Below are 14,446 nucleotides of genomic sequence, written 5' to 3' on the forward strand. Positions count from 1 at the left end.
AAAATAAACTTTTTTTCCTTTGCTCTTGTTCATCTTACCTTGAACTGAAAGATTTACTTGCCCTTGGAAGGGACCATGCTGCAGCATTAACCCTTTTACTAAAAGCATCCTTAAGTAAAGTACCATTCCTCTGCAGGGAGATCCAGCACACTCCATTCAGTCAGGGCAAAGTTGTGTTGCTCCTTAACTTAGACACCCAAAAAATGTGTGGTTTCAGATTTTGTGAGGTTAATCAGCCTGCTGTCAACATGCGGGAATCTGTTTCACACAACATCACGTACCGGTATCACTCCCTAACTTGTCAGCATCTCATTGTTTAACATAAATGCTTATTTCTGAACTGTTTCAAAACTGATTATTGTCATTATTTTGAAGGTAATACTTTAATTCACTCATTAAGTTCAGACACCTACCATCAGTGCATGAATAGTACTGCCAGAAAGGGTGGCCAAGACAATCTGCAAGAGCCAAAGACTTTTTCCTATGTGCCTTCCACACCTAGCCTACTGCCAAGAGTGATTTAGGTCATAGTTACAGTAGCAAGTAATTGCACCAGTTTACACTGGTATGCTTAATAATTTTCTTTGTCTAATTCATTACTGCAACCTTTAGCTGAATGACAAATTAAGCCAAACATGTTTTTATTTAAATCTCTGTACTGCTGATGTAACCATTTTGGGTTTATATATGGAATCTTCTGCTCAGGAAAGATTGAACTTTAGTTACTCTCATAAATGTCAATGGCTGGCAAAGAATTCTTGCCTAAATGTGAGCATTAAATGTCTCTGGGCTGTGTACAGCCCAGATATACCACCATAACTTTTAGATTTTGTAAGGCTGGAAAAGAAGGAGACAGAAAAAGCTCCCAGTAATAGCACACAGGGAGTGTGTTCAGCCTGGACCAAGTACCCAGCTGTGGCAGCAGATGCCTGAGGAGACTTATTTTGTCCCTTAGGCCAAGGTTAGCCTTCAAGGATTTTGTTTTATCTTAGAATTAAGCTTACAAAGAAAATAAAAAGCCCAGAGTGAACTGAGATTGCAAGAACTAGATGTTCAGAGAGCCACATTTGCCTTGTGGGCTCACGAGCTCATTGTGATCTCGCTGCGGTCCGTGCACAGGGCATCTCCTCTGTGGCACAGCACCGCGCTCCTTCCTTCGGAGGTCAACAGCAGGAGCTGCGCCTGCAGGGCCCTGCTTGCTGCTCCTCTCATCTCCATAATTATAACCTGTTTCTGCAGGTCTGTCCTCCCACTCTTCAGGCCATGTTTTCAACCTCGTCCTTTCGCTAGCAATGTGTACACTGAGGAGCAACACCCTAAGAGCAACTGTGAGCCTCCTGGGCCAGATCTAGGTTGGACCTGTTTGATTCACAGCTCCATTGAGCATTCCCTTGGCAGGGGAGGATGAAGTGGGCTTATGGGCTCTAGCCACTTCCTCATGGCCTTGAACGGAAGGCGTGTGCTTGACAGTGAGGCGCTGGTGACGCACCAGCAGGCACGCTGCCCCAGCCGCCTCTGACAGACAAAGTTGTTCCCTGGGGCTACAGGGAGCTACAGACAAACTGAGGCAGCTCTTAGTGAAAGCAGACGGAGCCCGCTGTGAAACCACAGGGTCGCTGGCCGGCCCTGGTGCTTGCACAAGGGATGTAAGCAACTATTCAGGAGCCCGCTGCTGGACCAGGTCTGCTTGCAGCAGTCCCAGGTCCGCTACAAGCATGTGCTTAGGTTTTCGCACTGACAGATATACCAGCCCCAAATACAGTCCCACAATCATAATAATCTGTAAGCATCTCTCAGTTCTGAAATCCAGCACTGTGAAGATTGAAAATTGAGCAACTTACAAAAATTTATATTATTCGGTGTGTATATTTTCCAATTCTTACATAACATTCCAGAGATATACTTTAATTATGACTTTTACATTTTAGCTTCAGTTTTACTTTATGTAATTATAATGGGTATATCCAACAAAGAGAGTATATATTTTGCAGATGTGAAATTTTGTTATTATAATGTGGAGGGGAAATAGTTAAACTAATTGACAACATCATGTGAAGTAGTTAAATTCATCAGATACACTGGAGGTTTGTTATTTTTACATCTTGTTTTCCAAGTTATCACTAGTATCATATTCATAGCTTTTTTAAAAAAATAGGAAAAAGCAGATTACTGTATATACAAAATAGTTCAGAGTAGTTGCCTGAATGCTGTTAAAAACAGGGTTAGCAAAAGGTAATACTCATAGGAAAATTACTGTAAGGACATCAAGGACTACAGTATGTCTGCAAATTACTTGCAATATCCCAATATAATCACATTTTTACTGGGGAAAATGCACTTCAGCAACTACTATTTTTACTTTAGTTTTTAAGACCTCAAATGTTGAAAATGATGTACATACAAGTACTCACAACATATAGTGGGTATTCCCTTGCTTAGGGTGTGCAGGTATCCACTTTTGGAATATTATTAAAGGTTATTGATATAGTACGAAAAAGGTCCATTTTTTTTCCATTATCCATCTGTGGATCCTCCTCTCCCCAGATTTTCTGTGACCAAGTTAACTTTAGCTTTAACACAAGCCTTCCAGACAGCCCACAGACAGTGTTATCAGACTCATCTAATGCAGTGCCCAGTTTATGGCAAAGGGGCAGCTACTCTCCTGCAGCCAGGTAGTCCATCAGCAAAAACCCCACAGCAAGCTGAACACAAAGCCTTTATGTTCAACTTGTGACCGAAGCATATGAGAGACACCTGCAGTGGTCCTCAGTATGGCTGATTCTACAGTGATGCCTTTGACTGTCCCATACACTTTCCAGACATAATTACTACATTAGAATTGTTTAACTTGAAACGGATTGTTTACTGCACATCAGCACAGCGAACCGGATAGTGTAAACAATGGCTACATTTCAGAATAGAGTATTCTGAGTAATGTTAAGAAAAGCAAGCTGTTATGTAGTCTGAACTGAATTGTTTATGATACACTAGACATGGTCAAGAACAATTTCCACATATAAGAAGCTTTCTTTTCTGGATGATTTTTACTGACAAACTGATAGATACAAATGAATAGCCTGAAATAGATTCCATTGCATACAGAGCAATCCCATTAACTTAAAGTAGAAATATCTGCACTTTAAAATTATTTTTTATCTTCACATTTGATCAAATTCAGCAGTGCAATGAAATGTCAAAGGCAACACAATGCTCCTGGTTGCTTGGGTCAGCTAAGAGCAAAACGGTTCTCTTTTTCCAAGTTGGGTTGTTGCAGCCAACATCATTCTCTGCGATCTGTCAGATCATATTGCTCCCTGCCCCTTCAGACCTCTGTAATACCTGGTGTGTGTAGAAATCAAGAGTGGGTACCTCTTTCTGCTTTTCTCACTCACACATACACAAGTCAGAAGAGGTTTTCATTAGTATCTCAAAATATTCTTTCTGATCCATGTTGCTTCTGGTATGTTCTGCTTTGAGCTGGGAGTTTGAACTACATTGATACTAACCCTTTACAGAGCTATGTATGAGTTCCTGCGATTTACTTTGTTTATTTATACAAAGCTGGTAAAAACAAGCAATCAAGTTTTTTGGTGGTGGTTTTTGTTTGTTTGTCTGTTTTCCTTAACAATTATGCTTAACTGTTTCAAACTTATCCAAACCTGTGTTTAGATAGTTTAAATATTCCAATTTTTCAAGGCCACTGTTTTGCATTGCCCTACCTTCTATCATCAGGCACAGAAGGGTGGTTGTTATATTCCAGTTATTATACATTTTCATACGCAATTCAAAGGAAAAAATGTGTGAACAAATAAAACAGGATATCAAAGCTCCCACCACTACAATAACTCTGACAAAAACACACTTTCAGGCCTACCACACAAAAGCTCTTCAGCACTGTAAACATTTTGTCACTACAAAGAGCAACACTTGACCACTTTTTGAAGGCAGGCAATCTTATCTGAAAGAAATGTAATACTTTTTTAGACTCCCACTTAAGCTTTGTACATGTACATGTACAAGATTGCCAGGTCTGTAATTCCCATCATGTCCAGCTCTGCTCTTGAATCAACAGTAAACAGGGTTCAGGTGGCAGGAGGTAGGCTTTGTTTGCTAACAGTCTTGTGTTATGTCCTTCATGTGCTCCCACATCTACATGTGCTCTTCTAGCTGTGAGTTCAACCCCTAAAAATATAATTTGCATGCAGTGTGTTACAACCTGAAGCTGAGCACGCTGTCTTATCCACACAGAACTGATCTTATGTGAACTTTCTTTCCTCATAATATAACTCTATCAAGTGGGGATCAGATGTAGTCGAGGCAATAAGCAAAGACAAAATACAGATCTTACACACTTGTCTTGATTTTGGAAACTGAAATCAATAGAAATTGTCCAGTGGTCTAGAACAATAAGCACAATTAATAATATATCCCTAATAAAATTACTTAATTTTATTTGTTTAGCTTCTTGAGTCACAATTCTACAGAGATTAAATTTTCTTTTCAGCACAGGGCTTGGAGACTTAGAAATCTCTTTCCTAGAGAAATAATGGGCAGGATTTTCATTGCTAATAAGGAGAAAAGGGACCTAACTGAGCCGTTTCCCAGGAACCCTGCTCTGGTACTCCGGAAGGATTTTAGAAACATGCACCTCGTTCACTTCCAATTTTTGAAAGGAAAATGGCAGGAAATGAAACAATCATTTAGCTTTTCAAGAAAATATTTATATTTCCTCTTGTTTTATCTGAAAAATGAATAGTGCTTGTGGACCTAGCCTCACTCAGCACAGGCAGGTCTTTCTAATAAATTCGCTATCAAACTGTAGGTGGTAGCTGTATGTCTTCATGTGCAATGGAAAGACACTTTTCCTGGGTGCATGTTATCTAAACTGTGTTAGCTGAGTGGAACTGTGGAAAACCAAAGTTCCATACACTGAAAATTAAAAGCTGTCCAAACAATCTCTGGTATATCCAGCAACTGATATACATGCTTGACAGCACAGGGAAAATAGCTTTATGGTTACTTATAGGTAGATTGCATTTTAGCAGTGATAATGATTTGTCATTAATCCCTGCTCTTAAAATCTAGCTGCTAAAATGAAAATGGCAAAACTCATAAATCCATTACATGGGAGACTCTCGATTCTGTTGTGTGAAAATCAGTTCAACCATCAGTCACTGCGTAATACCTGGGTTTTTAATAGCTCTATTGTCGTTTATGACAAAGTGATCTAAGCACATTAGGAAGACTCTAGGAAGAGGTAATGAGCTTTACTAGAGTAACTGATATACTTAGGTACTGAACTTACTGAAAAGGATTTACCAAATAGCTTTATGAAGAGGAATTAAACGACCGACCAATCCTCCAAACCTCCTCCCTTTTCCAGCTACTGATTGGCATGCTAAGACAGGAACAATGCATGCATGCCCAAACACCTATTGAAATTGATTGCAGAAATGATGTTTTTCTGTTGGTCTCGGTGGATTTTTATTTATTTATTTATTTTTTATTATTTTTTTCTGTTTCACTTTGTTTTGGGAGGGAGAGGAGGATTGAATGGGTAGAGTCTTCAAGGAATATTTGAAAAACACTGTAAATCAAAAGGAAATTGATTTCTTTGCATGCTGCCATTACAGAATCATCAAATATGCCCCTGTTGTACTTCTTCACAAAGAGGTGAAGAGAATGAGATTGTTAAAGTGGTGTTTGGCATACTCCACAATTGTATCTCTAAATTTGAAAACTTATAGTTGAAAATATTTAAAGTTGAAAAACTTATAGTTGAAAATGTCAAAGAACAAATACACCCTCTATTTAGTTTTGCCTACATGAAAAAAAAATGCTCTGTAAAATAACCTCCAAATAACATCACAGTAGACTTTAGGTAGTTGAGCTTCTACTGTGACCATTTCATTGCAAGAAAATACACCTGGAGTTACTGAACAGTGTTGCTGGGAAGAGAACAGCATAAGCCAGCTTTCTGTCCTTGTGGTGAAGGCAGCCAGCCACATCCCAGGCTGTAGTAACAGGGGCATAGCCAGCAGATCCAGGACAGTAATATTTCTCTATTAGGCACTCGTGCCATGTATGGCGTCTGGTTTGTGTCTCCCTAGCATAAGACCAAAACGGCTATACTGGAACAAGTCCAGCTGTCTCCAGGATGGTCAGGAGGCTGGAGCCCTTCACAAGTGAGGACAGGCTGAAGAAGGTGAGTTTGACCTTGAAAAGTGAAAATTCACAGGAGACCTTACTGCTGCCTACAGCTGATCCCATTGGCGGGTGAAGAGGATGGAGACAGACCTTTCTCAGAGGTGCAAGGACAGGAGGCAGGAGGCACAAGTTTCAACAGAGGAGATTCCAACAAGATATTGTGTTTCACTGGAGAACAGTCTCATGCTTGTACAGCTGCCCAAGAAGATATCTAACCTTGCAGATATTCAAAACACAACTGGACACAGCCCTAAGCAACCTGTTTGTTAACCAACATGTTCTGCTAATGCTTCTGAGCATATATAAAATAAACAAATAAATAAATCCTCTCTTGATCTTTCCTAGAGAGAAACCTGTGAAAAGTTGAAAACGTTACATCATATGGTAACTTTATACTGTTGTGATAACTGCTGGTATAATTGTGACACCAACATAGTATGATGCTTCAAGGGAAGAAGCTGCATTTTTGTACTCAACCAAGTCTTTTGACTGTCTTTTGAAGTTAACAATAATGGAAGTTGTTTGTCCACATGTACAGTAGGAGCTACAATGACTACAAATAACACTTTTGATAGGGTAACCTTAGCTTAGGTCATGGGGATAAGGAGACATACACACACACAAAAAAATCACAGTTCTTCAACTGTTTTAAATATCTCATTGCTAAAATTCTTTCACTGTATATTTTGCTACCTTAGCCACTGCAACATGTCTTTTTGCTATGTGACACCTGGAAATGGCCCTTTCTCAGGGAAGTAAAGCTTTGGAACAAGCAGACAGGAACATCTGAGCCTGGAGTCACAAACAGAAGAAAGAACTTCAGAAAGCAGTAAAGAAACTAAGGCAGAAAGATCTGAAATGACAAAGAAGGAAGAGAAAAAAAGTGATCTTATGCCAACCATTTTTAAGAAATGAAAGCACAAAAGCTATAATACAGTTTCCTGACACTGAGAAATGCAAATGGTAAACAGAGGAAACATCTCATTTTACACAATTGGCAAGTACAGAGTAATGTTTTATGGCCAGTCTACATAGGTTATGAGGCAGTGTTCAAGACTGACAAAAACTGCCCAAAGTTTAAACAAATATAGAAAGCAAAAGAAAATAATTAAAATAAAAGACACAAATCCTTACCAGTGGTAATGTCTAGCCAAAAACAGAGTGACAAAATAGAAATGTTGCTATTAATGGTAATTCTAATTCCACCATTATGAAATTCACCCCTTGGCTGTAAGGCAAATACCATGAAGAAAGCTACATTCTGCCATGTCATCGAGCCTCTAAAAATGCATGTTATCACCCATAATAATATTACAGTTCCTATACAACCTATTAAAGGATGACAGCCAACGATGTTGCTTCTCAAAAATTATTTGATTAAAAAAATGACTGTGAATGTATTAAACACCAGTGTGGCACTGCCAGTTTTGTTGATATGTTCAGAAATTCAGAGGCTGATTCTTAGTTATACTGATACAAATCTGATATAATGAAGCTGAAGTTGATCACAAGAAGCCAAGGCCATGGGGAATCAGCTCTTAAGAATGGGGACAAAATTTATAAATTCACTTTTTTTTTTTTTTTTTTTTTTTTTTGTGACAAGGATACTGAGAGTAATGTCACAAGCTTAAAATATTATAGGTCTGTTTTCATTTACATTGGAGTCTGAAGTGATCACCAGAATCAGACACAGAATTACAAAGATTAGGAACTGACATAAGTCTTTCTGCTGTCTCAAACTGGGGACAAATAAACATACTCTAAGACACAATGTTCCCACTCCAGCCTTTGTAATTTTTTGTCCATGTGGAATAGATAGTAAAAAATCAGGATTTTTTATTTTTTTATTTTTTTGCCATGGCTTCATTGTGTGCAAAGCTTGGATGTTAACATTTAATTCTCAATATCACTTTTCTGAATTTAAACCTATAATACCGATTTAAAGAGACAAGGCAAGATTTTTAAACCAATCTACCAAAAGTGGAGAATCTCAATGAAAATCAAATCCATAACATGAAAGTATAATCTAGTTCAGGTACTGGTTATCAAGGTGCCAGGATCCCACCAAATCCCACAACTCCCTTGGAATTCTTGCACTTGCCTAAGTAAAATGCTGGGAGAAGTTGCAGCACCAGTAGCTTTCCCACTATATAAAACAGATGTATTTTCTACTACCTTGTTGTCTAAGGCACAGTGACTTCAGCAAGGGCCAGAAACCTATGCTTCACAGGTCTTGTCTTAGCACTGATGATAAGTGTTCTTTGTCTCTGCCTTGAAAAGCCCTTAACCTTTCACTCCCTTCTGTTCCTGCTAAACCACGGAGATAACAATGCAGGCCTCTGAAGGCATGATGAGGATTGATTAGTCTATGTGCCAAAAGGGGAAAAAGAGAAATTGCAATGAATTGTCAGCTGCTTGCATCGTGACACTGACACAAGAGCAGGAGCCATGGCAGCCACAGATATCAATGCTGTAGAAATGACATCAAATTTATATTTTAAAATAATAAAATAAAATGCAAATCTTTGCTGCAGAAAGTAGTTCTGAAATTCTGTAGAAATCCAGAAGCACTGAAAATAGGATGTAAATTATAGGAAAGAAATAGCTTTGTTTTCATGAAAGCTGTAACAGTAAGAGTAGACATTTTCTGGTATTTACAAACTAAACATATTTCAATAAGCCAGGATGAAAAAAAAAAGGCATTTTGTATCAAAGAAATTTTTGGTCATGGCCACACACACAGTCATGTTGTAGATCCAAGGGTTTTGGATTCTTTCCTGCAGTCCTTGGGATCTATGGGCTGCTTCTTGGTGGTCACTGGCATTGGCTGACAAATTTGTTGATCTTTGCACTAAAGTAACTGAGTGTAAATTCCTAGCAAATGGTCTACAGGTCATAGCAGAGTTTACATCTCCCAGGCTAGACCTCTTGAAAGTGTCCAATGAGATCACTGCTTGCACGTGTAGTTCTAGTACCTCTATATAGGTCTTCTACCTGCAAAATCTCTGTGTAACAATCCCAACAGGCCCACAGGTCCAAACTAATCTAGTACCTACAAGCCTTCTTCTGGAAACATGGGTGGCAAAAGCTGACTAAGCTATGATTCACAGACTTTTTATTTTTATTTTTATTTTTATTTTTATTTTCAAAATCAAGCATTATGTACCTCTTCAGAATACAAAGCAAGCAGAGCAAGAAGAAAAATAAGACAAGTTATTTTTACACATTTTTTTCTTATTAACACCAAATTGTTTTCTATACAGTCCATCTCTGGTGAGGGAGAAGTCTGCCTTGCTACCAACTACATCAGTTGTTTGATGGTTCTTTTTCTCTCTGTTAGCACAGCTGTACTTCTGGATCCCAACCCAGAATCATAAAGCCATAGAATGATTTGGTTTGAAAGGGACCTTAAAGATCATCTAGTTCCAACTAGGCCAAACCAGAGACACCTTCCACTGAGTTAGGATGTTCAAAGCCCCATCCAAACTGGCTTTGCACACTTCCAGGGATGGGGTATCCACAGCTTCTTTGGGCAACCTGTGCCAGTGCCTCACCACCCTCACAATAAGAATTTTTTCTAATCTAAATCTACCCTCTTTTAATTTAAAACCATTACTCCATGTCCTATCGCTACATTCCTTTGTAGAGAGCTTTCTTGTTGTCCCCCTTTAGGCACTGGAAGGCCACTGTAAAGTCTCCCTGGAGTCTGCACTTGAGAAAACCGGGCTCTCTCAGCCTATCTTTGTAGGAGAGGTGCTTCATCCCTCTGACCATCTTTGTGGCCCTCCTCTGGACTCAATCCAACAGGTCCATGTCCAGGCCGCAGAGCTGAATGCAGTGCTGCAGGTGTGGTCTCACAAGACCACAAGACCTCACAAGAGTGGAGGAGAGGGGGAGAATCACCCCTCTCAACCTGCTGGTCACGCAACTTCACCTACCTTTAAAGGAGAGCTCAGATCCTGCTAGTTGCATGACAATAGCAGACACGTTTCTGTGCAAGTCCAGCACATGAGAACATACACAGCAGTAACCCCTGCATGGCTCTTGCAGAGCACACAGAGCTATTGGTTTCTGTGGCTGCTTTAAAGCTAGCTCATGTTGTAGTTAGCTAAACACCAGTTGCATCCAAACCTCTGAGTGCAGTGGAGAAATATCATCAGAGCAGTTCTCACACATACACCTCACACATTGCAGAGAACAGACTCCCAACTCAGTTCACTGTTTGGGCCAGTATTTTGCTTTAAGGGTCATAACTGAGATATAAAAGTCTTAAAATCTTGACTGGAGTACAACAGCATTATTCCCTCATGCCTAACAAGAGTCTTCTCTTTGTCCTTATTTGGCTTTCTTTCTCTGCAGTAGCCTTTGACTTAAACTCCTTGAAGTTAGATTGTTTGCCAAACAAACCAACATAAATGTGGTATGTGTAAAAAAATTTACACATACTACTTCTTTGTCCACAGTGCATAAGTATATTTGCTCCACTAACATCAAGAAATACTCATTTCAAGGAAAGTTTTTAAAGATTGCATAGGATTTTCTACAGAAACCAATGTAATAAGTGAGAGTCTATACCAGAGTGATGCAGACTTGCAGAGCGGCCTGAGCACTGCTGCATTAGCACACAGATCCTCTCTTTCCAGTCTCAATATTTCAAGTCATTCCATGGTAAACACTTATTCTTATGAGGCACAGCAATGTGCCAGAGTCTGCTTTGTGGACTGGAATAGTACTGTTTCCTTTCGAAGTCTGGTCCAGTTTCTCCAGGGAAAGTAAAAGTGAGCTATCAAAAAAATGAACTGCCAGCATGTCTTCAGAAAACTTCTGCTGGATTTTGAGAGAGCTAAGGAAAAATCCTCTACTGTGGTATGGGAACTGGTGTGAATTTCCTTTTTGCTGTAGTGAATTTAGCAACATCCACAGATAGATTGACTTAAAGTGACTGCCCAGCAGTATTAAATTCCCCTTAACAGACTGGCTTATCCCAGTGGTTTACAAAAATATCTCCTTGGAATGCTTCCAAACATACCAGAGATGCTGGCAAGCTCAGTCCCCAGAATAGTCCTCAGCTAGCGACTTCCAAGCTCCACACAAGAATCAAATTGCCTCACTTGAACACTGGTCTACATTCTTTTTTTGGTTGAAGACATTACCTCCCTCTTTCAGTGTAATTATGAAGAAAAGTTGTCTTCTTTTAAAATAAAATCAAATCCATAGTGTCTTCAAACAAACAGACACACTGATACAGGAGAGAAATTGTAGGCCAGAGGGAGAAAAGCTGTTAATGCATCTTCATAAATATTGACAACACGTTGCTTTAGGCAGTATTGATGCAACAACAGCAACATTTTTTGTATGCCACCCTGTCATTACCTTTGGTTAATAGTCTGGAAATTTGTGTTAGCTTTGATCAAGGTGCCCTTGTACAGGTCAAGAAGGAGTAAAAGCCGGCAGTACTCATGACTTCTGGAAAATACTGTCCCATTCTGCCCACTCTGTCTCAAAGGTTACGGCCCCCATGACACAGAGCTGTGCTAGTGTGCCAGCAATGACAGGTTGTAGCCCTGCTCCTTTCTTTCTCATCACAGAGCTGAGTTTGGAGCCTTCCTGTGAACTATGATAGCCATAGCGAAGAGCCACCCCCATCCCACTGCCTCAGCCACAAATAGCTGCAACCTTTAACCGATGGACAGGACAAGGAGCAAAAGGAAATAAATAGCTCCAAGTGTCAAAGCGAGAGTCAGGGCCTCAGCTCGGGTGAGTCAGCACAGCCCCAGCTGTACCAGCTACGGGGCTGGCTTTGCTCCTCCATTTACAGGCTGCAAGCCAAAACACAAAGGGAATACTTCCCAACTGCCTGTCATTGTTATATTGAGTGCAAAATAGCTATATCTACGGCTTTTGCTTAAAACAAACAGCATGCCTATTCCCTTCCCCACTCCATGAAATGTTTCACAAGCCAGGCAGCACCAGGATTTTTTCAGGTTTCTTGTGTGTACAGGAGTGTGGCCTTTACTTCCTGGCAGTACATCAGGTGTTATTTCCACTATGATATTTCAGTACTGCTAAACTGTGCTTGCAAACATCCACTTAGACGGTAAGTCATTCTACTGAATTTTATGCCATCTTTTAAATGTTTCTTTCCCTCAATCGATCATGCAGATACGTTTTTATTTACATTAACTTCTAGGAATGTTTTTTCAATGTAGAAGCAGTTTCAGAGATACTTCTCTATGAAGGGGGTGGTGGTTTTTCATTGATTCTTACTGCTGATATTTCAGTTATCCAATTAGGAAACAGGAACAATGCAATGTGACCTGCACACTAAATAAACAGAATGACTGAATGCTTGAAATACACAGTCTGAAATTCATGCAAGACTGAGATTTGTTTGCATAAGCTGTTGTAAGAACAATGTAAAAACTTATCTTAGTAGAAATCAGTTTTGGCAAAAAAGACAAAGATAGTCCAAAGTCATCACATATTTTATTTACAACAAAGATTATGGTCAGTGATTTGTTAGTATTAAGTAGCTTAATCACCTTTTAATGCTAAGAAAGAGCATTAAACCTCTGGACACAAAGAGAGAGAGAGAGAGAGAGATTTTTTCTCCTGAAATTTTCTAGAGCTTTCATACTTATCTTACAGAACAGAAAACTTCCTCACTTGTCTTGAGAGCATGGGAGGATGGGAAGTAGATTAAAAAATGAGAATGGTGGGGCCTGAGAAATTTATTTGCTATGTACAGATCATAAAAAGACATTCTTACCACCTTTATAAGACACTTTACTCCACAGAGTCTGGTTAATGATAAAAAAGAATATCCCACAAACAAACAAACAAACAAACAAACAAAAAACATTAGCTATAGTGATTCTCATCCAGTTATAAGAGATCACATGTACTATATATTGTTCCAATGCATTTTGAAGCACCATTCTGCAAGTTCAACCTTTCTCTTTTTCCTATGGAAGATTCACTAAACTACTGTCAAAAATTGAACTTGTTTTTATATTTAATTTTTTTTAAAAAATGTCTATATTTGTATATTGTAACTCCTACAATATTTGATAAAATGTAAAGCAAAAACAAAATGAGAGACATTTCTGAAATTTCTTTATTTATCAGTGCGCTAAAGAAGCCTTAATAATTCTCAGTCTCTAAGCAAGAGCATAATCAAACTGGCCTTTCTCCATTCCATCAAGTCCATCAGCCCAGGTTGAGGTTGGCATACTCTGGTAGGGGTCAAGGAGAATTCGGAAGCAGCGAACAATGAGGATTCCCAAGAAAATAAATAATAAAATCACAAAGGCAAAGGTTGTTTTCTGTTCCAGGGTCATGCTAGAATCTTGTGTCATGTTCCCAGATGGCACCAAAGTGGCACTGAATATCTCTCCATCCATCGTCCAGGGAAGCTGAAATGAATAATCCCACAGTCTCCTTCTTTTCATCATTAGTTTGCTGAAGTCAGAGTAGAAGCCATTTAGATGCACTTTGTTATCTGTAGGGCAAGGGGGAAGCAATGTTAATTGTGAATAGCCCTTTTGTTTAGTTCAATACAACTTTCTCCTAGTGGAGAAAAATGAGATGGAAAAGGACTTGACAGCAGCTCTGCCTGCCTCTGTGTCACATATGAGAGACACATTAGAAATCCTGTACTTCTCTGTTGGCATTGCAGAATCCAGTCACTGATATTACATGTCACTAGACCCTGAGCTGGCAGGAACCTCTCCCTCCTACCATACCATTTGGACTAGGGTGGAACATTTCTTTCCCTAGAAGGGTAAATGCTGATTTTAATCACAGTGTTCCAGTGGGTTACCTACAGAAATGGCAATCAGGAAACAAATTGCCTTCCTTGCTGCAGGATGGACAAACTGCAATTGTTACTAGTCTACTTGGGGGGCTTGAAAGACAAGTGTATTTACAGCTTTATACACAGTGACCAGAAATGTTCTGAGGTGGGATGGACCAGGATCTGATGCAGGACAGTAAAATGCATGTGTCTCCAAGGTGGAAGGCAACAACCCGGTGTTTGTAACACTGCAGCATTTATAAGGAAAGGGCATAAATAGTGTTTGAAATGAGAGGAAAATGTTTAGGAAGGCAGTCTAAAAGAAACCATATACTAATGCAGCTCAAGGGCAAATGTTTCCTCTTCTTAAAATCACAATGAGGTTTACAGGTATAGTTAGCAATAATTATATATATATATACATATATATATACATATATATAT

The 14,446-nt window shown here is 39.3% G+C and overlaps 1 protein-coding gene across 1 annotated transcript; it reads right to left on the reverse strand.

Annotated features, from left to right (window-relative positions):
• Positions 1 to 13,327: 13,327 nt before the first annotated feature.
• CTXN3 (cortexin 3) lies at positions 13,328 to 13,703 on the reverse strand. The gene has a single exon (XM_035310813.1). It carries the CDS (start codon positions 13,659 to 13,661, stop codon positions 13,368 to 13,370), a length of 294 nt encoding a protein of 97 aa, XP_035166704.1. The 5' UTR covers positions 13,662 to 13,703; the 3' UTR covers positions 13,328 to 13,367.
• Positions 13,704 to 14,446: the final 743 nt, after the last annotated feature.

The sequence above is a fragment of the Oxyura jamaicensis genome, chromosome Z (assembly GCF_011077185.1).
Source record: "Oxyura jamaicensis isolate SHBP4307 breed ruddy duck chromosome Z, BPBGC_Ojam_1.0, whole genome shotgun sequence".
NCBI lineage: Eukaryota > Metazoa > Chordata > Aves > Anseriformes > Anatidae > Oxyura > Oxyura jamaicensis.

Coding starts and splice junctions, on each gene's coding strand:
- CTXN3 (XM_035310813.1), bottom strand. CDS start 13,661: ATGATGAAAAGAAGGAGACTGTGGGATTATTCATTTCAGCTTCCCTGG.